We start from the raw sequence: 26,596 nt of genomic DNA, 5'->3' as shown, positions 1-26,596 counted from the left end.
ACCACAATTAAATACTATCTTACACCAGTTAGAATGGTGATCATTAAAAAGTCAGGAAACAACAGGTGCTGGAGAGGATGTGGAGAAATAGGAACACTTTTACACTGTTGGTGGGACTGTAAACTAGTTCAACCATTGTGGAAGACAGTGTGGCGATTCCTCAGGGATCTAGAACTAGAAATACCATTTGACCCAGCCATCCCATTACTGGGTATATACCCAAAGGATTATAAAGCATGCTGCTATAAAGACACATGCACACGTATGTTTATTGTGGCACTATTCACAATAGCAAAGACTTGGAACCAACCCAAATGTCCATCAATGATAGACTGGATTAAGAAAATGTGGCACATATACACCATGGAAAACTATGCAGCCATAAAAAAGGATGAGTTCATGTCCTTTGTAGGGACATGGATGAAGCTGGAAACCATCATTCTCAGGAAACTATCGCAAGGACAAAAAAACCAAACACCGCATGTTCTCACTCATAGGTGGGAATTGAACAATGAGAACACTTGGACACAGGAAGAATCTTTTGTTTTTTATTTGAATATTCAGGGAAGAGAAGCTTTCTTTTCAACTGGACATTAGCCTTTGAGGATGTAGGCCTGGCAAGGCAGGCAGCCACCTTGCCAATCTTGATTTGTGGTAGAAAGCAGAATACAGAGGTGGAGAGAGACTGGTTCTTAATCGCATCTTTCAGTTCCTGGACCTGGCTATGCCTGAATGCAAACTACAACTGGACTTTTCAGTTTTTCGATTTGGTAAATTCCCCTTTATCCTTAAGTCAATTTGAATTTTTTTGTTCATTTGTTTGTCACATGCAAGCAAAAGAGTTCTAAATGATATCCCAAAGGGCACCAGATTAGGAAAGTATGAATGAGAAAATTTGAAAAGGGAATGAATACTAAAGAATAGAGAAAAAAATTCTATAATGGAAAAGCCTAATGCCTTTGACCCCACAGCCACAAAGCAAAGTGTGTGTGAAAATAAAATTGCCGCAGTCCCTAGGGTTGGTTCAGTAGATGATTCCAACACTATGCCAGGCTCCAAGGAGTCTGCTCACAGAACCTCCACTCAGTAACTGTGCTAGATATCGCCAGTTTGCCCCTCCAGATGCACTCTCCACCTTTCTCCACCCTGCTTTCTTTTTTTAGGAGTCTGACCTGTATGGGCTGCATCAATCTTTTTGTTTGTTCGTTTTTGTTTTTTTTGTTGTTGTTGTTCCCCCACCCCCGCCGCCAGCTTTTGGCTGGGTTTGGCCAATGAGAAAAATTAAGTTGCAATATTTATTCTCCCTAAAAGATCACCTTGGGCTAGCTTAGTCCTTCAACAAAGTCACCACTCCTCTCAAGGCAGCCAGTTGTACACAACTCATTCCTTCTGAGTTCTAGTAACCATTTCCTGCTCCTATACCTTATGGTCAAGAGATGGTAAGAGTTCAGCTCTTACTAGGCTGGGTTACTGTGTTATTGGTGGTTCCCTATATCTATGCTTCTGTAAGTAATCCCTTTGTAAATAAATCTTCTTCCAATTATCCTTTTTTTGTCAAGTGTGCTATCTATTTCTTGTTGAGTTATGGTCATATAGGGGTCTGCAAGGAAGTACATTTTGCGGAGTGAGTTGTCAGACTGAAAGCTTACTATATTCTGCTTAAAACTTTTGGATCCCCCTGTCAACCCTTCTTCCCTTCTAGATTGCAACTGAAGAACTTTGTGAAGTAGTGTTTCCATTTATTTTTCCTTGCCCTTTGCCTCCATACATTGTATCCACTCTCCTTCCTCCCAACATATGCATATAAATACCCAAACCTCCATTTTCTGCCTGGAGAAAAGCACAGTGTAAATCATACTTCTGTATGGTTTGGTTAAATTACTTTATTATGTATGAATATTTTAAGAGGGAGGCAGTAAAGAAAATGACTCTAATGAAGAATTTAGACAGGGAGAAATATGTTGGGATCAGGGATCTGTTGCCTAGCAGACTTTAGGCTGAGGCAGCTTCCAAGGAAAGAAGGAAAGATTCCGAGGAAAGATTCCTGCTACAGCCTAGCCTCTGAGTTGAATAAGGGATTGGAAATATTTATGTCTTTAATTGCAATTGCCATTACATATTTGCTCTGGGAAACAGTTTGTGGCTAGATGTCCTTAAAGCCATTTAGCCAGACTTTCATCAAACATTTTCAAAGTTTCTCTTCTAATTTTGGTTCTGTCCCTCAGCCTGAAAGTTTCTCTTAGTGTTCCTCTCCTACACAAACAAGCATAACAGTTTATACCAGGACTCAACCTTGATAAAGAAAGGCTGCTCTCACAAAGCAGTCTAACGAGAAACCAGAGCACAGAGACTACAAAGGAAAAAATGCCCAGAAATGAAACAACTTTTAGTTTTATCCTCCTGTGACTAAACCCTAAGAGTCAAAAAGAGGGGAGAGAGAAGAAAAACAATATTTAACTAACAGGTTGTCAATTGTCAAGTTTTCCACCCACATGGCTGCCCAATATTCCAGTGGGAAAATCAGTGATATGGTCTAGAAAGAGAAAATCATACATTTCTTTTTTATTTCAATTTATTGTTGTTGACAACTCCTCAAGACAATATAAATGTTTTTTTACATGTTGATCCCCAGAAAATAGGTGCCTAAAATAAGTTACTTTAAGATAATGATTTCAGGGGAGTAGAAGGTGAAAAATCATAACCAAAGTCCAGTATGGACAAAACCATGAAGACATTTGGAAGTAGTATTTCTCATTGACAAGCAAGTAAAACCAAGTGCATTGCAACAGATGGCATACAAATCAAATCCTGATGCAGCACGGTATGGGGAACTATTTAAATTAATCTACTAGAAGTCTATTGAACAGTTAGAACATAACTTTAATGAATATATTATCATATCCAGTTCTGTATAGTAAACCTACATTTTTCATGTCCTAGCTGACAACCCAAACTATCTTAGTACCCTTCAATATTGCTTTGCAATTGTGGACACAATGGATTCCATTGAAAGATAAATATTATTTGACAAATGATTCATAATTCCTTGTCTAATAGTCAATGCATTTAACAGGATAATGTATTATGTATAAAATATAGCACCAGTAGTTGAATTCCTGTGAAATGTTAACTATTTTAACTCAAAATTTACATACGTTTCAAAATGTTTGGGATATCATTCATTGATTTTTAAGAGGATGGTACTTTCTGGTAAGCAGCAGCTCAGAGTAGAAAGAGCACTGGACCTGGAGTCAGATGCAATGCAAGTTGTTTTTTCTAAACACTCTCTAATATCCTTTCCAGATCTAACATTCTATTATCTTTTACTACTGAATCTTGAGAGTTTGATTGAGGTAATTTTCAAGTGGTTTAAAAGTTACTGTCTTTTTCATTTTGTTCCTTTTCTTTTTAAAGGTTAGTTTTGAAAATTGAATTTGTTAAGAAAATGGGTTGAGAGGAGGCAGTTTCATTGTATGTTTGTTTGTTTTTGTATTTTCCATTAACCCACTATAGAAGATCCTATATCTTCTAGAACTTGTTAGTAGTGGTTGGCCTCCCTTTACTGTGTCAATAAGACTTTGAAGGTGTCTGGGAAGGAGATTCCAAAGAGGAACAGCAATTCTTTCTGCCACAAGAGAAAAAACACTGTTAGGGACTAGATTGGTGTAGTATGTTTACATGACTGGCTTCAGTTCCCAAGATTAAATAGCTTAAAATTTCTTAAGCGAGTTCCCTTAACCCAATGTTGCTTTTGTTCTCATCTTTCCTTCTCACCAACCCTACATGTGTTTACATCTCCACATCAGTGTCTGACCAATAGAAAATCATGTCTAAAATGTTCAAAATTGATCTCTCCAAACCTGCTTCTCTCTTGTATTCCCAGTCTTGATCAACAATGTCACCATCTTACCGGTTCTAGCCAAGCTCAAACCTTTGGAGTCATTCTCCAAACTCCTCCTTCCTTATTCCCCATTCCACAGTCTTGTCCTTCTCCAATCACCCTTCACATAGTGGTTGCCAAGTGCCCTTTCTAAATTGTAAGCCGGGTGCGGTGGCTCACGCCTGTAATCCCAGCACTGTGGGAGGCTGAGGCAGGTGGATCACTTGAGGTCAGGAGTTCGAGACCAGCCTGGCGAACATGGTGAAACCCTGTCTCCGCCAAAAATACAAAAGTTAGCTGGGCATGGTGGTGTGTGCCTGTAATCCCAGCGACTCAGGAGGCTGAGGCTGGAGAATCACTTGAACCCGGGAGGTGGAGGTTGCAGTGAGCCGAGATCACACCACTGCACTCCAGCCTGGGTGACAACAGCGAAACTCCATCTCAAAAATAAACAAATAAATAAAAAAGTAAAATAAAATAAAACACAAATGTGATCACAGAGCCTCCCTGATTAAAATGCTTTAATTACTCATTTTCACCTATTGGATAAAACTCAAAGTCCTCTTTCCATCCCTGAATACCTCTCTAGCTGGATCTCTTGCCATCCCTGCCATTCCTCTGAGCCCTTTTCATTCCAGTTACATAAACTGCTCACAGTTACCCAGACACACCATGGTCTCTTCATGACTGTGGCTTTGCATGTGAAATTTCCTCTGCTACTTTCTTAGCTCAAGATATTTTTCCTCATATTCCCATAGCTTTCCACATACTAGTTTTTTAACTCTCATTAAACTATATCGTATAACTTCTCCACTTGCTTGTCTTCACTACCAGACAGTCAGTTCCCTGTTTTGGGAGAAAGGAAACATTGTAGAGGAGATTCAGACTTTGGATCCTCCTAGGTGGCATTTAAACTTGCTTCGGACCCTGAGACACTATACTATTCGCTGATGCTTGCTTTTTTTTTCTCCTTGTGCCAGCCCTCCCCCTGGTGGAGGTGTTAAGAAGCAGTTGAGTGATCAGGTGACCAAAGATAAGACAAAGTGACCTGGCTGATCCACATCCTGGATAAGCATCTGCCTCATGTCATTTTTAAAGTAAATGCTAAACTGGCTAATGGGCCTTGGCTTTTGCCTGGCCTGGCAGGAACGTTCTGTCTTGTCATGTATTCATTGACAGATTATGATTTCAATTTCCAGAGCTGTAGCTGCTGGTCTATGTAACCACCCCTGATGGTCTCAAAAAACATCATGCTACTGTCAAACAAATAGCCCAAGAAGAATTAGCTGGTGGGAATCTTCTTCCATGTTGTCTCCTCTGCCTGAAGCTGAGAAAAACCTGTTTGCAGGAATGTTTGCCTTTAGACGATTACACCAGAGAGCAAGGAATCAAACACCAATCATATCCATATGCTAAGTGTTCTCCCCAGTTGCAGTGAGCCCCACCTCTTTAAAAAGTCACAAGGACGGTCTTCATCTCTATCCCAGAACAATATCCTGTTAGCACTGCTTTTTTCCCAGTTGAAAATAACCTAGTCTTTGAATAAGCACTTAGTTGTCTGTGGGAGGCAGAAGTTTCTTAGGCACCTGGATATAGAGGTCTTTAGGTATAGTGGTCTTGGTTGTCTAGGTTGGTCCGAGTGGTGATTCCCAGGGAAGGACCTTGCCAGGCAGGTTTTTTTTTCTTCAGAGACAGGATCTCACTCTGTCACCCAGGCTGGAGTGCAGTGCAGCTCACTGCAGCCTTGACCTCCTGGGCTCAAGTGATCCTCCTGCCTTAATCTCCTGAATAGGTGGGACTACAGATGCATGCCACCACACCCGGCTTAGGCAGATTTTTTTTAAACATGTGTTAGGTTATTAGCCTGGTTGGGAGGAATCTGACCTCTAAAACCAACAGAATTTTAGAAAACATGATGAATTTATAATCATAATAGAAATTCTCCTTGATGGCTATTGCACGGCTATTGTAAATTTTATCAGATACTATGTTTACGCTACAGGGAGACTACCAGCAGTAAGAACAGGCTTTAGTTTTAAGTGGAGGGAAAGGAAATTAATATACTCTGTTTGTCATCAGGAGACACTACCTTTAAAAAATCGAACAGCTCCCACAATGTCATTTTATACACATGTCATAGGCAAGGAAAGATGATCTGCTGTCTTAGATGTCCATCTGGCTGTGTCCTAATTGAAGAAAAAGAATTCAGGTGCTACCAGAGATACCATGAGATAAAACAGAAACAGAACTGGTAAGAATGGCCCCCTGAAGTTCTTAGGTTTCTATGTTCAGGGTAAAGATTACCCTGCCCACAAAATGATCATTGATGACATCATTTATGACGCCTTTGCCCTTCAGTTGGCACTGCACAGGCACTGCTTGGTTCTTCACCACGTCTGTAAAGTGCATTGCCACCAAGGGGGATGTGTAGTTAACCTGCAGGTAGAAGAAAAATGAATTCTAAGTGTGGGGAGGTGGTAGGAGGGAAGTGATCAGATAATCACTGCAGGATGACAACCCTCACAAAGAGAACTGAGTAAATCCCATGATGCCAATTTGCAAATGGCCAAAGCAACAGACATACTCTCCTTGCACTGGGAAAGTGTGGGAAAATCATACATTTCTCTAACAAGTCACTGTCAGATATCTGATTGTCCTCTGGGAAAAACCAATTCTGATTCAGCATGATATGATTTTTCTGGAAATCAGACCATGAATTAAACCAAAACTAGTGTCTATCGAGTCCCTGTGTTGGGGACTCACCCCAGCGCTTCAAATGGGAGAAACAGAAGCGTGATTATTAGGGCATGTTTAAGCACATTGGTAGTAATTTATCTGCTCCTGACCCTACCACTAACTAGCTGTATGGTCTTGGGCAAGTCACTTTCTGTCTCTGAACCCCAATTTTCCCATTTGTAAACTTAAAAGGTTAAATTAGGCCATATATGAGATTCTTTCAGATATTGAAAGGAGTGTGGTTGTGATAAGAATTGGTAGAGGGAGCTCCTGGTTATGGCCAGCAGCTATTTACCCCTCTACTATCTCCTGCTCCCTAATTCTCATAGATCCCAGCCAGCTCTTCTTTTGTCACTGAGCCCTTTCTGACAGCAATGACTAAAGGGAATACAGCTTACGTGAGTCAGTTTGCCGTAGTAAGGGTAGTAGCGGAGGTCAAAAGAAGCCGACTCTGGGTAGTAACTGATGGATCGGATGTCATTTTCATCACCTCTCTGTAAGCAAAAGCAGGTATATGTGGGGTGCTGGGTCACAGAGTGGGCTAGAGTCTGAGCTAAAGGGAGTTGTACCTCAGGTGAAATCACTGTGTGAACCATAACCAACTGTTCCAGGAAGACCATGAAAGCAGAATGGAGCAGAGCTCAGCCGTGACCTGTCCCTAGATGAGCATTTTTAGGGAGTGACTGTGCCTTGTCTTTTCAGTTCAAAGAATATTGAATAGAAGGCCTGAACTGAGGAGGACAAAGGTGCTCAGTATGGCTCTCTGTTGGCTTCTGGGGTACCCAGACAGAAGCAATCCAAAGGGCTTGCAGTACCTGATGCTGCTCTGGAAAGAGGACCTACAACTCCAGCCTTTCTCCAAAGAATCACACTGGGCCTGGCACCCAGTCTTGGACTTTGGAGCTGAGGAAGATATACGTTAGAACATATTTAGTAAATCCCACTCCACGATTTGCACACTGCAGGCTCGGTTCTATTGGAAGTCAGATCAAGTGCATAGGTACCTGATACACAGGCACACAGCCTACAGTTGGCTCACCTAGACTCATGTATCTGACCATATTCTCTGTAGTGCTTAATTACAGTAGGTGGGGTCAGAGGGGTAAGCAACAAGAGCCTGGGTATGGAAATGATTAAAGTAAACAGATCTACACTCATCACATTATGTCAGGTAGGGGGCTGCCCATTCTGTGATACATTCGGCTTGCCCTAAATAGCAGAGGTCTGGGGGCTAGTAAGGACAAATAGTGCATCACTACTAGCAAATTACTCACTAAGGTCATGTGATTACTTTTGCCAATATACTATAATTGTTCTTGGTACAAACTAAGCTCTCCTTAATTTATTCTAGTCATTACCTCATCCTGCTTGATTTTCACAAATGGGTGTGGATTTGACCAGTATTGTTTATTATAGAATGTATAGAGATTCTTAATATATTTTTTAAAAGGACATAAAATATGTAAGGAGGTAGCTAAAAATAATAATTAAAACATTAAAACAATTTTAGAAAGGACAGTTCTTAGCAAGGTTTGATGTAAGCTGAAAAACAAACAGCTTCCATTAGGGAACAATAAGTAGAACTCTGTCCAGTTAATATGCTAACTTAAGACTAAGTTGGTCTTTATGATTTACTTTTAATACATTCTTCTAAAAAGCAATGAAATTTATTTTTCATGAAGGCCTGAGGAATCAGTTTGGATAGTTTGTAGTGTCACCTCATGTTGTAAATATTTACACATATACATGAGAACAGAATGTGCTTCCTACCTTGTTCATTTGGCAAGTACTGCCTGACCTTTCAGAGCTCATCTTCACTTTTCACAGCACATGTAATACTTGATTGTCTTGATTTCAGAGACGGAGTCATACTCTTACCTCGACACTTCTAACACCTAGCAGAGGATCTGCTATATAATAAGTGATCAATAAATGCTTGCTAAATGTGGGATATTGGCTGAATAAATGCTGCCTTTTGCTGTTTTCTGATCTGTCACCATGAAGACTGAAGTTTTCAACTGTATTTCTCCTACTGAGAATGGGATTACCAGGCCTCACGCATTTGCAAGACAACTATCCAGGTCTGGGGGTGCAGTTGATGTCATAGAACAGGAGAAAGCTACTGCCTGTTTAAGAAGCAAACCCAAGATCTAAGGGCTTTTTCCTACAAGGGAGCTAATTGATGCAGATGAGATAGAAGTTAATGGTCCCTCGAAGGACAGTTAATTAGCATATTAATCGAGTTCTGTTTATACTTCCCATGTAGTCATTTGTTATTGCAACACCCAGTACCACTGGTTATTGCTGCAAAATGTGAAATTCAGTTTTAAAATCTGGGAACTAATGACTCTAATGAAAGCTGTTTGTTTAGTTCAAAGAAACAAGTAATTAGAGCTAAAAGCAAAAGTGTAAACAGAATCTCAATTAATGACTTGGCACATTGTTGTTCCCTGCTGTGGCCCTTAGCTGAAGTTCAGTCTTTGGTTTTCACAAGTATTAATCATGACAGACTGACTGACACACACACATACACACACATACACTATACACACAAACACACATGAATTGAATGCTTTCTGGAAAGAGGAAAACCTGAAGGAACTAAAGAGAGGTGTAGTTATGAAAAGATTAACCTTTTCCTTAGCCTACCATCCATGTGTAAGTCCTTGAAAGTGATGGACTACCTTTTTGCATGAAACAGATGTGCTAACAATGCTTACTCAAAAGGACTCTTTACCTGAACTTTGCAGGAAACCTTCACAGGATCTCCAAGCTCAGGACGAAAGCCTACAATCTATCAAAAGAAAACCAGTGTTTTATTTTTTTTTAACAAAACATATTTGACAGTAAAAAATTGGGCTTTTCTAACCCTCCTCCCAGTCATCCTTCCTCAGGCATATGCTTCATCTACTTCACCTTCTCAGAAATGTTACAAAAAGCAAAAAATGAAAAACATCTTCAGAGCTAAGCAGCTCAGCTTACTCCGTGTTGTATTTATGCCTGATATTTACACACAAGGGGAAACGTCAGCAAGTCAATACTAAAGATGTAAAGAACTTTCTAATTTCAAGAGAGGTGTGACTGATAAGGCTCTGCCACACCTAAGTCATGACAGGATGGAAGAAAAATGCATTTTTATGATATAAGAACTGTCCTCCATGCCACCCTCATTTCAATCCCCTGTTCCAAACAGCTCAGTATTCCATTCTTTATTTAAAATACTTTTTTAAAAAATTAAAGATGAAGTCTCACTATGTTGCCCAAGTTAAACTTGAACTCCTAAGCTCAAGCAACCCTCCTTCCTCAGCCTCCCGAGTAGCTTGGATTATAAGCTCGAGCCACTGCACTTGACTAGGACCCCATTCTTGACAAAGGCCATCAAGTGACAGGTTTGGGGGTGAGGGAGAAGAATGGCCATAGGAAGTGCTCGGTGGCGGGGGGAAATAAATTGATAGGTTTATCTGGTTATTTGTATTTCTGATACTGTCAGAAAAATGGCCAAACCTGTGGTGTGTGAAGACAGAGACCAAGACAAATGGAGTGGCCAGAGCCCTCCTATCTAGTTCATTCGCTTATCACCACCAGATATGAAAAGCCAATATACCCGGTTCATCTTTAGAAGGATGCAGGGCTGTCCAGTAGAGTATCCAAAAGTTGGGTCCTCCAGACCAGAGCAGTTCTTTAGGAAGGAGCGCTTAAATTGGCAGGCCTTCTTGTCCTCATCCTCATTGCCATCTTGGATGAAGTACTGCCCCGGGGGACAATCTACATTCATTTCCTCTTGAAGACTGTCATTATAACCTAAAGCATGTGTGAGTGGCAACGGGTTATGTTAGACAGGTGCTACAGGGGAAGGCCGTGCGTTCAGTAGTCCTCCCTCCCAAGTTTCCTTTCTCCAGCTTGTTTGTACTCCTCTGAAAGCCCACTCAGTCTACCTGTGACCTGGCATCAGGTGCCCAACAGCCTTCATCGGCAGCCATCCCTCTAGGAAGTCTTCCTGACTAGTCACTTCAGCTCAGTTTGATTGCCTGTTCCTTTGCTTTTCATTCCCATGGAACTTCTGGATATCCATCTCTGGGTCCTATGTCAGTCACTTTATAAATTTTCTCTATTTTCCACCATTTCTTTTCAGACATGATAAACTGTAAACTTGGAAGGCTGTCCCTTCTACTTCTGAGAGAGAAATAGGCACATAGTTGGTAGATTTTGGAAGAGGGACTGAAACATTCAAGGTATGGTATATATAAGGGTATATATAAGGGTATATATGTATACCAGGATATATAAGGATATACCCTTATATATACCCTTATATATAATATATATATACCCTTATATATTATATTATATATAAGGGTATATATATATTATATATAAGGGTATATGTATATTATATATAAGGGTATATGGTATATATAAGGGTATATCCTGGTATATATAAGGGTATATATATGGTATATCCTGGGTTAAATCTCCTTAACTTCACTTAGGAAACAAGGTGAACCCATTGGGCAGTTACAAATTTGGGGGCTCTTTTGGGATTGCCCTTATGGCTACCTGCTCGTGGTTCAGTAGCACCCCACCTCCCGACCTGGCAATGGATCCAGAGGCCAGCCCAAGCAGCCACCTAGTTCTCTTGGGCTGAGGGCCGACTCTGGTACTGTCTCTACTGGCGGGGCACTGCCGACCCAATGTACATGGATTTGATTGCAATAGAGAAATAGTCCTGGGGAGATTGATTTGAGTAATAATAAAAATCCAGTCTCCCGCACAGCCGGCTGGGTATGGATTACTCTGTCTCTATTGCAATACCCCTGTCTTGATAAATCAGCTCTGTCTAGGTGGTGGGCAAGGTGAACCCGCTGGGCAGTTACAATGTCTCCCTTTGAAGTCAGTGAGAGGCACCTGATTGTAAGAGTGAGAAGTATGAGTTGTGAGACAGAAGGAAAGTGGAAGAAGAGGAAGAGGAGGAGAAGGAGGTGGAGCAGGAAGAGGAGGCGGGGGAGGGAATAAGCCAGCTCTTCATCCTTTACAGAGGGAAGTTAGCACTGCAAAACAGAAGCATAAGTTAAAAGATAGAAACCAATGACAACCACAGGGTCTCTACGGGGATGGTGAGGGCATGAGATCTTGTCAACTGAGGCCTGAGATATTCAGGATAAATGTCCTTTTACATTGGATGGAATGTAACATGTGTCCAAGGATACATATATCAGGGAGAAAGCTTAAAAGGGCTATTTGTGAGGTAACCCTTTGGGCTACCAAATTTCATACATAAAACTGGGCTTTAGAAATTACTGCATTATTTCCAATTTGATTCTAAATGATGGAGCCCAGTTAGTCCTGTTAGACTCAGTCCCTATGTATTAATGTTCAAAGTAGCTCAGTATTTCAGAGGAGATTTTGCACCTATGATCTACCAGAGGTAAAACTCAAAATGTGCTGCTGAATCTTCATCTAATAATATCAAACCCACAGGTTGTGACTTGGGTTTGATATTATTAATTGGCAACTGGGAATTTTAAATCTATTCCAATTATGGCTATGCCTTTATTTTTTCTTTGACAAAGCTACATTTAATTCAAGGCTTTGTTTTAATTTTTTTAGAACAAGAACTATGCTCAAATAACTTTCTAAATAGAGGCTGCGATCATGTGCTCATTGTTTCTCTTGAGGTAGTTCCATTAAAAATAATGTGACATGGACATGACCCTTATTGCAAAATCCCAGTCCTCATGGGAGTGAAAGTGATACTCTGTGATGTCTATTTCAGAGATGTGCTTCTTTTTAGCAGGACACATTATCTACTCTTAGGAACTAAAAACTAGTGCTTTTCCTAACATTTCCTGCTTCCATCATCATCAGGTCAGAATTGGTATTTCTCGGTCTACTAGCTTCTTGGAGGGATTTTCTTAGCAGGGAATCCGGCAATATATTTGCAATCGCTTGCAAGCATTCTGAAACAAAAGAAGATACTGTGCTGGCCATGATGCCCAAAACATTTCTGTAGCTAAAAATAGAACTACATGGACTCCGAAAGAACCCAGTCCCGTCTCCCCTCGTTTCACTGGTAAGGAATCTGAAGCTCAGACTTACCCAAAATAACACTGAGCCTTACTGATATAAAGCTGAATTTCTAACTCTTGGTCATGTGACAGCAGCGTAGAATTATGAAAAGCAGCATGTCTCAAACTTTAAATTTCCTACAAATCACCTGTGGATTTTTAAAAAATGCAGATTTTGATTCAGCAGGTCTAGAATGTGGTCTGAGATTTTGCCTTTCTAACAAACTCCCAGGAGATGCCCATGTTGTTGGTCCCTTTATAACACTTATAGCAACGAGAGTGTAAAGAACAAGAAATGTGGATTCAAACACTGGTTCTGCTGCCAGAGTCTTTGATCAAGCTACTCCCCCTTTCTGAGTCTCAGTTTTCTCATTTATAAAATGAGGGTGATCAACTTTATTATGCAGAGTTAAAGTTAAATGACCAAATTTATGTATTTAAATAACACCTCCTAGCACATAAGAGATTGTTCTCCTCCTAATTCAGTGCACTTGTTATAATAGTAGCCGCCTCTAGAATGGATCAACCCCACTTCAACCAGGCCAGGACAACCAAGCCAGAATGACTGGCATTTTTTTCCCCACAAAGATTAGGTGCAGAAATGCAAACCCCACTGGAGCTCCTCTTTGATAGCTGCATAAAGAACCTGTGTGCTCTGTTAACCTTAACCAAGCTGCTACCTCAGATTTTACCTTGTGGAAGCGTCTCCCACAAAGCCATTCATTTGCCCCTGAAAATTTATCTGATGACACTATAGAGATAGGCACCTCGAAAATACTTGGGATCAGAATGTTGGAGCGACTGCCACCCAGAGATTCTTCCTCTAACTCCTTTCTGGAATGCTGTTAAATAATGACACTTGGCTGGGCGCGGTGGCTCATGCCTGTCATCCCAGCACTTTGGGAGGCCAAGGCACGTGGATCACAAGGTCAGGAGATCAAGACCATCCTGGCTAACATGGTGAAACCCCGTCTTTACTAAGAATACAAAAAATTAGCAGGGCGTGGTGGCACGCACATGTAGTCCCAGCTACTCAGGAGGCTGAGGCAGGATAATCGCTTGAACTTGGGAGGCAGAGGTTGCAGTGAGCAGAGATCAAACCACTGCACTCCAGCCTGGGCGACAGAGTGAGACTCCATCTCAAATAAAATAAAGACGCTTGCCCTCTCCCTTCAAGTTAACCCATCTCCAAGAAATGACTTCTTTTACCTTGAGAAAGTTTAGAAGATAGGAATCTTTCAGCTCTGGAGAACATTCTTCTTTTCCCACCACTATCTCCCCCCAGAATTATCTTCTATAAATGATCATTATTGAGCCATCTGGATATGTTCAGGACTTAAATGGGTGCTGTAACGTGTTCAAGAAAAGAAAAAATTTCTCTGCCACAAAGAGCTTATCTTGCTGGAAAATTGGCTTGTATGTTATCAAGACAACATACAATCACACACTAGAGCAATTCTGATTGTAGCTACAGGTGCTAAGGGGGATGCAAAGTAAGGACAGACCATGATGAGTTAGTAAGACTGGGATTCCTGGGCCAGGTGAATTTTGAATTTTGGATTCCCACCCATCACCTTTCAAAAGAGCTTTCCACTATTCGGATGAACTTACTTACCCTGGAGAAAGCCATTTAGGCTAATCACATAATGCTGCCAAGTGTCGGGTTCAGAAACGTTGAAGTTGAAGTTAAGGCTATGGGCGAAGGGTCTGATCATAACTCCTGGCAATGAAAACAGGTCTTGGATATATTAACCCATTCTTGGGATAATTTTTTTGTATTGATTCCCATGAAACCATTTCCCCCCAGGCAATCAAAATGAAAAGAACCATAATTTGCCAAGTACCATTTTACTTTTCCTCCTAATAATTGAATCTCTAAGTCATTACCAGGAAGAGCCAAAGTTAATTGAGGCTGAACATGCTGTGCAAGCATATTTCTGTCCAGCAAGTTCTGACAACACAGGGCATCTGGGCACACTCACCAGGAGGCTTTACCCGCTCCGTGAAGGTTGGTATATAGGGACTGATGGTCAGAAATAGTGTGTACATGCAGAGGGTGATCACAGCAGCCAAGGAGGCATAGAAGAAGAAGTAAATGAGTAAGATCAGGCCTGCAGAGCAATCACAGATGAGAGTGGTCAGTGCTTGCCAACAAGCCCTTCCTCCCTGCTTGGACTCATGAACCAGAATAAACCCAACCACGAAATAGCTCTTTAAAAAATTCCTCAGATTCAGTATGTCCTTGCTTATTCAGATTTCACCAATTTGGAGTCAGTGAGGATTGTGTCAGGGGTCTAATTGCAGTTTACCTTTACAGCATCTCCGATGGAAGGGCTTGCTGAGCAAATGATGGCCATGAACAAGAATACAGGGGAGTGGAGTTAAAAGTATTGCAGAGGGAAAATTGCTTGAGAGTCCTCTGGGCAACAGTTGATGTCCTAAGTACAAATCATTCTTTGCTATTCATTAAAGTGGGTGCCCTGAAGAGTCCTAGCAGCTTGGTTCCAATAATTATAGGTATTTGAAGTGATGAAAACAGCATTTCTTTCCACATAGTCTATAATTCAAACTTTTGATGAATTTCCACTGGACTTGCCTCCAATCAAGGCAAAGTGAGGTTTTGGCCTGCTTATTTCAAATTGTATTCATCTTTAGCAAAGATGAATAAAATGGCTCTGCTTTTCAAAAAGAACACTAACACAGGGTGGGGAAGGGAAAAGGAGGAAACAGTACCTAATCACTGACACTTGCCCGTGAACTTTGGCAAGTTACAGAACTTCCTTGCACCTCCAATTCCTCACAGGTAAGATGGGGATAAAAATAGCACTTACCTCGGATTCTTATCTATATCCCTAACAATATCTGAAATTCAGTCTTTCCTTAACGTCCTATCCTGACTACACCACTTCCAAGCTGATTAATCTTGGACATGCTGTTCACCTCTCTGGGCCTCAATTTCCTCGTCTGTACAATAGTGGTACTTACTTCTTAGCATTGACTAATGCATATAAGCAGCATAGCACAGAGCCTGGCAAATACTAATTGCACCATAAATGGCAGACATCATCAGTTATTATTAACATTATTATTAGTGCTGTAGGACCGTTGTGTGAATTTTCCCTCTTTGGGCTGTATTAGGACTAGGTTTGTCCCAGGATTAGGCAACACTGAGTGAAGTGAATGAGTATGAGATTGCTGATGAGAAACTCTTTTCAAGCCCTCCTTGGGGCTCTCTCAGGCAACAATGTTTGGCTCTGCTCACAGAAATGACATGATGTTGGACCTACAGATTTGAACTGAATTATGAACCAGAAACTGGAACAAACCACTTAACTTTGCTGTACCCCAAACTGAATCCAAATGTTAATTTTTAAATTGAACCATGAACCAAATAAAATTAACCAAAAAAGGTGTTGTGGAAGGGAGAAAAAAACCCATAGTCATCCGACTGGAAATGGAACTGACCCTTTTTATTTTATTAGATGAACTAAAGCAGAACTGGAACATGAACACATTGATTCAGTTGGAGTCCCTGGAGAATAAACGACAGCACCTGTGTGCCTGTGATACTTGGCTGTTGCCCACTGGCTATCTAATGGCATTTGCCCTGTGTTTCTGCCTCCATTCCTTTACCCCATCCCCGTCCTGGGAATGGATCAACAGCTAGAGCCATCCATGGAGATCAAAAGACTCAGTTTCATGGATGAAGGGAAAGCAATGGAACATAGGTACATTCCTTTGGAGATATCTTCCTTTTTCCCAGGATGTGTGACCAGGAAGCTGTAGATGGGAGAATGACACTAGCAGTAAGTCCCCTTAGCCTCACCCACGAGTGGGCGCCCTAGAGTTTATGATAGGTGATCACAGACTGAGATAGCTAGCTCAGCCACCCCCAGGCAAAACCAAGCACAGTCCCCATTTGAACCCATTGATCCCTCTGACACTTTCTGCCCTGGATGTCCAAGTATTACTTGGGTCTTTCCTCTAGGTACTCTAGAGTTCTTTCCTCAATGCACCACCCGGGCTTGAATAGACCACTAAGTAACCGTGCTCCCAACTCTTCATTTCTCCCACTAAAACACCGTGTCAAGTCCTGAGGCCCTACACATCAGGGCCTTGTTCATTGTTAGAGTTCGTGAAATGGGGCAGTGTTCTGGCAAAAGAATGAACTTTGGTGTTCATCCAACCAGGATTTGTAATCCCAGCACTGCCACTTAGTAACTATATGACTATAGGCAAGTTACTTACCCTCTCTAAGCCTCAGTTTCTGCATCTGTAAAATGGGGATAATAATATTACTACCTCATATGATTCTTGTTGGTATCCAATAAAATAACATAGAGTTTCCAAGAATAGGGGTTGCGTAGATACCAAAGGAAAGGCCCAGATTATATTCATAGGCCTGGTAAATATATTGGGCAGGTTGATGTCCAGGTTGGGACAGCATTAGTAAGTGCACAAGCGGGCACCTTGTTCTCAGGAAAGAAGACAGCAAGGCGTGTGCTTTATGGCTGAAGCATTAACATTACCATTCACCCTTTGCCTAGGGTAGCCCAATGGATGAATTCCTGGGCTCTACTTAGATCTGCTACTCAGAGGTCTGGCTACGGCCTATCATGCTGTGTCCCTATTGCCATATCTTCTCTGGGCACTTGAACCTTCCTCCCTCATCCCCACTTATTGGCCTATGGATTGCCTTCCACAGAAGCAATTTGGATCAGCTCATCTGGTGAAGTTCTAATGGCTGATTGTTTAGGCTCCCCCTCCCAGATTCACACTTGCATTTCACAAGGCTTGTTTTTCCAGTCCTCTTTAGGCAAGGGAGAAACAGCTGTGCACCCTTGGAGCCCCAGTGAGTGTCCAGTATTTGTCTGCAGCTTCCAGAATGTCGGAATGTTCCTTAAATGGTACATTTGTTCCAGTTGAGAGTTTGTGGGATGGTCAGGGGTGGGGCTGGGAATTGGGGAGGGGTGAAGGGAGATCCCACATGCTATTCCTAATTCCAGGAAACAGAGCTTAGTGTTTCACCTTGACTGAGCTGAATTAGCAACGTTAACTTTGAGGGAGAGAATTCTTAGCCAACGGGGCCTTTAGAAGACATGGCCATCAATTTCAGCAACCTAGACCCTTGGCACTAGGGGACTGTTATTTCATCCTTGGCATCCTCTATTTTTTTTCTTCTGTGGATTGACTGATTTCCAAACCAGCAGCTGCTCTTTTTCTGGGCTGTGCAGAGACTGTGGCAAGTGTGAATTTTACCACTGGCTGAATCTCCTGAGGAGAAGGCTCAACATTAATAGTTTAAGAGGTGGGTAAGACTGTAGGAGGTGAGTGCTGGGGAAGTTGTGGAGTAAAAATAATGGCAGCATGTGATGCAAAGAGGAAATGCTAAGGAATATAATTCTGCCACTGATCAAACATCTCTATCATAGCAGAAGAAGACACCCACAAGCTGGGGCCAGGGACACGCCTCCTGGCTCTCCTTCTCTGACATTACCAGGTGATGGGGCCTCATAAAAACACTTGGTCATGTTAGCAGGGATTTGAGTCTCATTTCTTACAAGAAGTCTTCTGCATAGTTCTTTAAACTTTACAGTTTTAACATCTAATTGGGGCCTCACTCTGATCCTATAAGAGAAGCAAGTCGGGGATTGTTTTCCTCATTTGGCGTGTGAGGAAACTGAGGCTCAGAGAAGGGAAATGATGAGTCCACGGTCACGTGGATAGAAAGTGACAGGACTGGGACTTAAAAAAATCATGTGCTTTTTCAACTCATTCTCACTGTCTCTCTGCATTGCAACTGATGTTGAGCCCAGTGGGTTTCAGTTACACAATCAAGTTTGTTCATCCATTTGGAGTTTGTTCTGATGGAATCTGTCCACAGTCTAGGCATTTCCCTAGGCATTGATGCCTTTACATGAAGTTCAAAGAGAAGTTTGCAGACAAGCCCATCCAGCGTATGGTAAAGGAGCCCTGAACACCACACCAAAAGCAAAGGACACCAGACTTTGGCATTGGGACTATTGGGACTTACTCCAACTCTGACCTGTTCGGGCCAGAAACATCCTTCTCTCTGGATCCCACAGGTATTCACTCATGATCTGCAATTTCTGCCACCAGGCATTGCCTGTTGGCTGACCTTGACCCTCTTCCTCCTCCTTTTCCTCCTCTTCCTCCTCTTCTTTCTCCTCCTCTTCTTCCTCCTCCTCCGATTTGGGCACCACCGTCACCCGAGCCTCTTCTTCTGCTTCCTCCTCTTCATCTGCTAAGTAGTTCTGGTTCGCTTCATCCGGATCATCCTGGAACAGTGACAAAACACAATACCCTTTTGGAAAAAAAATGTACAATGGTGCATCCCACCAGCCAAAAATAAATCGAAATGACTCAATATTTGGAGATGCTTCAAATTTCCACTTTCCCATAAACATACATGTTGTTACAAGAGGTGGATTTTCTTTCTCCCTAGTTCTTTTGGAGGAAATATCCTTTCTATGACCCATTTTGACTCAGTATTCTTTCCATAGAGGTGCAAGTTTTATTCTCAGCTTCAGGCATTTGGGCTCTTCTCCAAGGACTGCTCATATCACTACTCTGTTCTGGGGCCTTGACCTCCCACTTAACCTTGTCCTATCAGAGTAGAGGTGAGCTCACACAGGAAGAGGATGGAATAGTCTTAGACATTGTGTCTGTGATAGCAAACTTTCAGTCCAAGCCAGCTTTATCCTAACACCCTGTACACATTCAGCTGCTCAACTTCACCATTTCAACTTGTGTCTAAAAATAGCCTGGGACGGACATCAGGAGGAGAGGCCAACTGCTGTACCCCTCCTCAAAACTTAGCCTTCCTTCCCAACAGAAACAATAGATGGACAGTTATTAGCTGCTTCTCTGATTATTGCCCTAGTTTGAATCTCTTCCTACCTTAAATTGGTTGGAAAGATCATCTGAGAGCTGGAACCCCGGGCTTCCTTAGTCTCCCCCTATGCTTAGGCAAAAAGCTGGGCACGTAATACATACTCAGCACATATTTGTTGATTGACTGATTGCAGCCATTACTTGAGATTTGAAACTGTAATCTTCTCTGAGTGGTTCTAAGAAAATTAAACTGAAAAAGAGAGAGGGAGAGAGAAACCTAGACTTCACCAAGTGGTGTTTCAAATGCCTCCCAGCCACAGGCCAGAGAGTTGTATCTTTGCTCTTTGGGGGTTTGCCAAGGCTTATTGCAGCAGCAGAAAATGAGGCTGCCCTCCCTTCTCTGCTGTCCAAGTCTGAAGAGTTGCGGGGCTGTGCACCTGTTGGGTTGGATGTGTCAAACACTAGAGACCAGGGGCTCTGTGCTGCCCCCTCCCTGCCTGATTCCTCAAAGGCCATTTAGAGGGCACCCTGCTAAAAATGCTGCCTTTGTTGGGGGGAGGAGGGCTCAGCAAATTGGATTGTTCAGAATCAGTACAAGTGATACAGAATGACAAGGCTCAGCTCTCAGCATTCAGTCTGCACAGCACTATCTAGCTCTTGATTATAAGCCCTCTTGAATTGCTCTCTAATTTGTTCCAAAGTACAGCTCTATATAAAATATCACATCAGAACCGACAGGGACCTTCAAGATTTACTTATCCATCTGAGGCCCAGAGATGGGACAGGATCTAGCCAAAACCATGCAGTAAATTCATGATAGAGTTGACGGTCTCGGAACCTATGTCTCTTGATACCCTGGACAATGATGTTTCTCCTCTATCACATTGAGCACAAGTGCCTAGAGGTAGCTTAGTAGATTAATGAAGCACAGTGCCTTAGGTTCTGTGTTCCTAAACGATTTTAGGGCTCACGCCTGTAATCCCGACACTTTGGGAGGCCAAGAAAGGAGGATCACTTGAACCCAGGAGTTTGATGACAGCCTGGGCAACATAGTGAGACCCTGTCTCTACAAAATTAAAAAAAAAATTAACCAGGCATGGTGGCATGCACCTGTAGTCCTAGCTACTCAGGAGGCTGAGGCAGGAGGATCACTTGAGCCTGGGAGGTCAAGGCTGCAGTGAGCTGTGATCATGCCACTGTACTCCAGCCTGGGTGACAGAGTGAGACATTGTCTCAAAAAAACACAAAAAAAGATTTTAGGTGCTTATTATAATCAAGGATGGCTGACTGACATAGGCTCACAGTGTAAGGCTTAGGAAAATAAACTTCATCACTCAATGATGAATGGATTAATACCTGTTCTTAAATATCTTTTACTTGTGTGTGAACCTATGCACACATTTAAACTCCCAAACTACATTTTGAGCACCCAGAGGGAGATTCCATATTTTCTAGCCTCTCGATGGCCCTCCACAGTGTAAAGCTGACAGTTAAGTACCCAGTGGGTCCTAACCAAATATCAGTGATACCTGCCTGACTTAAAATTCCTGATGCAGGACTCTGCGGGAATGCTCTCACAGAGCTTGTCACCCTGACTGAGCTGTCATGTATACCACAGTGGGTAGCAATCATGGCCCCCAGAGAATCTACTGCACCTGAGAATCTCAGTGAATTTGAAGTATAACATTTCATTGAGGAGAAATATATATTCCCTTTATATTTCCTGAACAATTTTCTTTTCTCTCCATGTTAACTATGCCTGCCTTTAACCTTCCACAGAGGAGGCAGCTGGCCTAGGCCTCAGGCTGATCTTATTTGTAGATATTGGCTCTCATGATAATCCCATTACAGATGGCTTGTCATTAAAGCTTTACCCTCCTGAGAAGAATTAATCTTCTCACGGCTAATTTGCCCCTACAGCTCTCACACCGGAGAGGCTGTGAGAGGTTCCTGAGCTTTACTTTAGGAACCTCGAATCTTTTCTCCTCTCCTCTGTTTCCAGGTAAAGGAAATGGTCACACTGTGCAAGAGAGGCCTTCCCCAAAAGATCCTCATTAATTAAATCCTGTGTAAAATGTATCTTTGTGAAACTATTTAACAAAATCCAATAGAAAATCCTTTGGTAATGAGAATGCTTATCCCTAAGATTCTGTTTTGTCACTTTCCTAAAGTGGCACTACCCTCATGTGATAGTGTGTGTGAGTGTGCTGGGATATGGTAGTGGGTGTGTGATGGGGTCATCAGGTTTCCCTAAAAGGGAAGAGTCTGAAGAACAGAGGGTAGCTCCATTTTGAGTAATCTAAATATATAAACATATAAACAAATATATAAACAAACAGTATGACCCAAAGGATAAATTTTAAATTTGTGCTCTGCAAAGAAGACAGCAAGGCATGTGTTTATACACCATAAACATTTGAATGGCTGGTTAATTTTAAAAGAGAAATTAGCACAGGATTGCATTAATTTATTTTTAAATTTGATCAAGTATTATAAAGAGCAAGATCCCCTGATGCATTTAAAATCCAAGCCACTTAACAAATAACTGAAATTATACACAACATTTTAACAAGATTACATAGAAAAGAAGGCAAGTAAGAAATAGTTTTATACCCCTGCAGATTGTAACTGTTTTGAGAGCTGGAAGAAACTTTGGGGGAAGTTAAACGGTTCTTCAAATTGTGGCTAAAAAGCTAAGAGAAGCCTCTGTAGATTGATAGGAGGTTAGAATAATGTGTGTTTTCTTCTGCGGGCTGTTGACGGTCTTCACTTAACTCCCTGGTTACATAAGTGGCCATACCCAAAGAAAAATGGCTTAGGCTTTGTTTCCTCCTGGGGCTGAGATCACAATCCTCTCTGGGGAACATTTCAAAATCCTCTCCCCAAAAAGCACTGCGTGTGGCATACATTAATGACTTATAGCAAAATAAATGCAAATAAACTTTTGGATCAAATAATTTGTAATATACCCTGGAAATAAATGATGAGACAAAAGAATGTATGTGTGTCTACATGTTGGGCAGTGTGGGGTGGCAGTCAGGATGGCAATGGGTAGTGGCAGATCGGGGGTTTGGAAGATGCATTCTGCAAATACAATGGAAAGAGTACAAGATTAGCAGTGAGGATATTGCATTTTCACTTTGGCTCCTCCACTAACTTGCAAGTCACTCCTGTGCTCTGAGCCACAGCATCCTCCTTTAGGTAATGAGGGGTTCTGGAGAGATAATGTCTAGGATTCCTCCCTGCTCCTATTGGGGATTCTATGATTTTAGCTATAGTTTGGAATTTCTACTTTAGAAAGAGAGCAGCTGGACTCTAAGAAGCTACCACCCAAGAGACAGCTGGGTAGGCAGTGCCTTTCATTTCCTCTTCCTCCTTCCTTCCCTCTTGGCTAAATTTCTTGCTATTAGAATTAAACTTTTATACTCCAAAAGGTCTGTGAAAATTCTATACTCCCAGGAAAAGATTTTAGAAGCCACTTATTCTCTGTTATCTTCTCCTTCCCTTATCTTTGTTTCACAGGAAGAGGGGCTTCCTCCTTTTATCCAGCAATTTAGGGTGCCCGGGGGTGCTGGGAGTCACTGCTCCTTTTTGAAACCCTGGGCTCCCCTAAACTTCGCTGTTTCTGCCCGTCTCAAAGAGAGGCAGCCGTAAACCAAGGCCTACACAGCCCCCAACCCACCCCATTAAAATAAAAGGGGAGGGGGCAGCAAAATATTCTGCTCTCTGGCACTCACGAGTCTGTAGCGATAACTGTAAGGAAAGGATGGAGCCCTTCTGGACCGGAGTTGCCTTCTCATGGCTGTTCAGTGGGCAAAGACGCAGCAGAGGCAGGCAATCGGGTGAGAGTTCTGGAGCTTCTGCTGGTACAGGAGACACTGGTTGCTGGGGACACTTGGCGCCTGGTAAAAGTGAACCCTCCTGGCATGAGCCCTTCCCTAGAATAATCTAACATGTCCCTCTGTCATTGGTTGGCCCCTTCCCTGAATCAAGGGAAAGCCCTTATGGAAAAGCAAGCTCATCATTACAAGGAGGGGGAGATATTCTGGGTCACGAGGATGAGCAGCTCACCCTCCCGCCCCCTTTATATGTCTTTCCACCCCTTGTCTTTCTCCAGCGCTTGAGATATGATGGGCCCAATGGAAATCTTAAGTCATGTTCTTCTCAATTGAGAGTTGGATATCAGTGCATGCAGGGGGTGGGTGTGGGTGGGAGTTGGGGGTGAGGGGAGATGGCCAAGAATAACTTGCTTTTTTCATAAGGCTGATCTCATGCAAAAGGATCTAGGATGTCAGGAAAGATTCCCTTTGCTCTCTCCCCCCACCCCCACACACACTGTAAGCCACCTACAATATTTCTTATTTGTGTCAATCCATGAGCTTCTTAAAATGTGGATTATTCTTTCTGATTTTAGAAGCCAGGCTCCTACTTCATTCCTCCCTGCCCCAAAGAGGGTCTTGGACATAAAGAAGCCTTTTTCTAGCCCACATGTCAGAGTGGCCCCATCAGTCACTGCCCCTCATACACACACCCCTCCAAATCCTGGCCAAATTTCTGTAGTGGTTGAGATCTATATTTATCCCTTAGCATCAGGGCAGGGAACAAGCCAGAACTTTGCAGTGTCAGTTTCCCAGACATATGTAACTCCTGAAACCAACATGGGATCCAATGAAAGGAAAAATTAGAAGAAACAGTTAAGAATATTGTATAGCATTTTTGGTCTGTTTGGGGTCCACCCTACTGGAGCCTGGGTGGCTAAAAGGCCTGGATGGAGTTTGTGATCCTTCCTTCACAAATCAAACCCCATTATACTCAAGTGGCTGAGAATGTTGCAGATACTGACATTCTGGGCACATTCATTACTGAGAAAAACAGCACAATAGCTTAGAAAGATTTAGTCATAACTCCAATTCAAGGCTATTCTGATGAAAATGGCTTCAATTGCAGTTAATTTTAAATAAGAATTCCTTTCACTGTAATGTTACTAATCAGACCTCTTCTTTAACAGTGTCTCTTCCCATATGCTTCTTTGAAGAGAAAAAGGCCACTTACAAAAAAGAGAAACTTATTCTTCTCTTTGAATTTTATTAAAAGCAAAATATATTCTAGGGGATAATCTGGTCTCTGGTCTCAGTAGATGTTGATCTCTATCTTCTACACCTTCTCCAAGCCAATCTTTTGTGTGATTCCTTATATTAAGTATGAGAATCCCCAGGCCCTTGGAAGCCTTAAAACCAAACAATGGCTAGGCTAACTGGTCTAAGGCTGAAAAGAGAGTACACTCACTTTAAAACATTTCAAAAACTGAGAGTAGGGGGACAAAAGGGAGTTAGGAGTGACATGACCTTAGGTAACAAAATATTCCATTCTCTAGAATCTTCCATTCCTAAGCATTCTGGGTAATTGGAGGTTTGATGTATACTTAAGACATTTGCCATGTATTTCAGCTATAGCCCAGGCTGTGTTCTGGAATGCCAGCTGTTGGGTGGGGTAAAATAACCAAATCCCATAGGATGTTGAAGACAGAAATCTGTATGAATTTACACTCAAAACACTAGTTAGAAGGGAAATGATTCCTGCCAAATTTGAAAAAAAAAAAAAAAAGCAATATGCCTAACAGTGCAGCAGAATGGAGCCACAAGTGGCTAATGCGGATGCAAATGAAGCAGTGGCTACAAAGGGACAAGGGGAGGGAGAAAGGAGAGACTTTGAATATAACAGCAGATTCGGGGGCATATTATTAAAGTCTAGAAAACTACATGCTCATTTCTTGGGCACAGGTATTAGCAAATGTTTCTATAAGCCCCTTGTCCTGAGTGCCTGCTGTGGTGAAACCACAGAGTTGGCTGACAATGGCAACTAACTGGGAACAGAAACAATCTTATGGGCTGGGTCCCCCTGTTCCCAAAGGAAGGAAGATATGGTAGCACCCTTCAGATAATCTTTGCCTTTACCACGAGATGGGCTAGTTTATGACATCTGTTCTTGTGGGCCATTTCCACAGTTGTGTAAGTTGTGGGGTGGCCACAATGTGTCCCAGAGCCGTCAAAGAGCAGTTGTGTACTTTCCATACCAAGGGACTGGTTAGGTCTTCAGGGACTCTGGGAGGTAATGTGCAGTGGAGCTTAAGAGTTGTTTGCCATTGGAGTCACCCAAGTAATGTTGAATACTCTCTAGAACCCCAGTCCCTTCCAAGATTAGTGACCTGTGGACTCTGAGGTCACTGGGTAAGGAAGCTCCAGGCCAAGCTAGGGCCTGAGGTTGCCCATGTATGCTGCTCAGCCCAGAATGTCATTTTTGAAGTGCATGAAGGAGGGAGAATTCACTTAGGGCTACAATAATCAGGGAAGGCTTCCCGGAAAAGGTGGGGTTTGGGCTGGATCTTGAAGGGCAGGACTTCAAGTCGGAACAGTTACTGCCTGACTTTGATGATGCCAGTCTGGTCCCCAGTGCCCAAAATTCCCCCTCCCGAACAGCTAGCCTCTGAGTAGTGGCCAGCAGGCATAGCCAGTAGGCTCACTGGCTAAGGCCAGAGGGTTTCCTTGACCTGAAAGGTCCAGATAATGGCCCCAGATCCCTACTTCACTAGGTTCCAGGAAGAACCCTTAGCGCATCACATTCCTGAGCAGAGTTTCCATCTGTCGAGTACAGTTGTACAGTGACAGACGCTTTCATTTCAAAGGACTGAGGGCCATGGGTTTGTGACTGTATAAGCCTAGACCCCTAGGGGAAAAATGAAAGCTTGGGAAATTGTGAGGTCATTGTGGAGATTCAAGCCTATTTCTAGTGGCTAAAAGGCAGTAATGAGTATAATGCAGACAAGAGACATTGGTTCAAACAAACAACTAATTGGAATTAAGAGAAGTGTGCAGAGGCCCCTAATGAATGGATATGCTAATTGGTCTTCTTTGCTAGCCCCTTGGGCTTTGGCTGTGACATAGACTAGCCTATTAGATGCCTGCTCTGTAATAGCTGCTGAAGGCTGGGGCCCTTTATTGCCATGGTAACATTGATGTCTAGAGTCTAGCTGAGCCCTGGATCTCTTAATTTACTACTCAGG

The 26,596-nt window shown here is 42.3% G+C and overlaps 1 protein-coding gene across 2 annotated transcripts; it reads right to left on the bottom strand.

The window, feature by feature from the left end:
• Window positions 1-2,542: 2,542 nt before the first annotated feature.
• On the bottom strand, window positions 2,543-23,461 carry ATP1B4 (ATPase Na+/K+ transporting family member beta 4). 2 transcript variants are annotated; one of them, XM_016944119.3, is made up of 8 exons: window positions 23,274-23,461; window positions 18,716-18,980; window positions 14,664-14,792; window positions 14,297-14,401; window positions 10,221-10,417; window positions 9,354-9,410; window positions 7,015-7,110; window positions 2,543-6,316 (listed from the first exon to the last, which is right to left on the bottom strand). In XM_016944119.3, exons 1-8 carry the CDS (start codon window positions 23,334-23,336, stop codon window positions 6,155-6,157), a joined length of 1,074 nt encoding a protein of 357 aa, XP_016799608.1. In that variant the 5' UTR covers window positions 23,337-23,461; the 3' UTR covers window positions 2,543-6,154. The 2 variants fall into 2 exon arrangements, with proteins under 2 accessions (XP_016799608.1, XP_016799609.1); XM_016944120.3 differs by having other exon boundaries at window positions 18,728-18,980.
• Between the last annotated feature and the right edge of the window lie 3,135 nt (window positions 23,462-26,596).

This window comes from Pan troglodytes, chromosome X (assembly GCF_028858775.2).
Source record: "Pan troglodytes isolate AG18354 chromosome X, NHGRI_mPanTro3-v2.0_pri, whole genome shotgun sequence".
Taxonomy (NCBI): domain Eukaryota; kingdom Metazoa; phylum Chordata; class Mammalia; order Primates; family Hominidae; genus Pan; species Pan troglodytes.
This window is presented reverse-complemented; position numbering and strand designations above follow the sequence as displayed.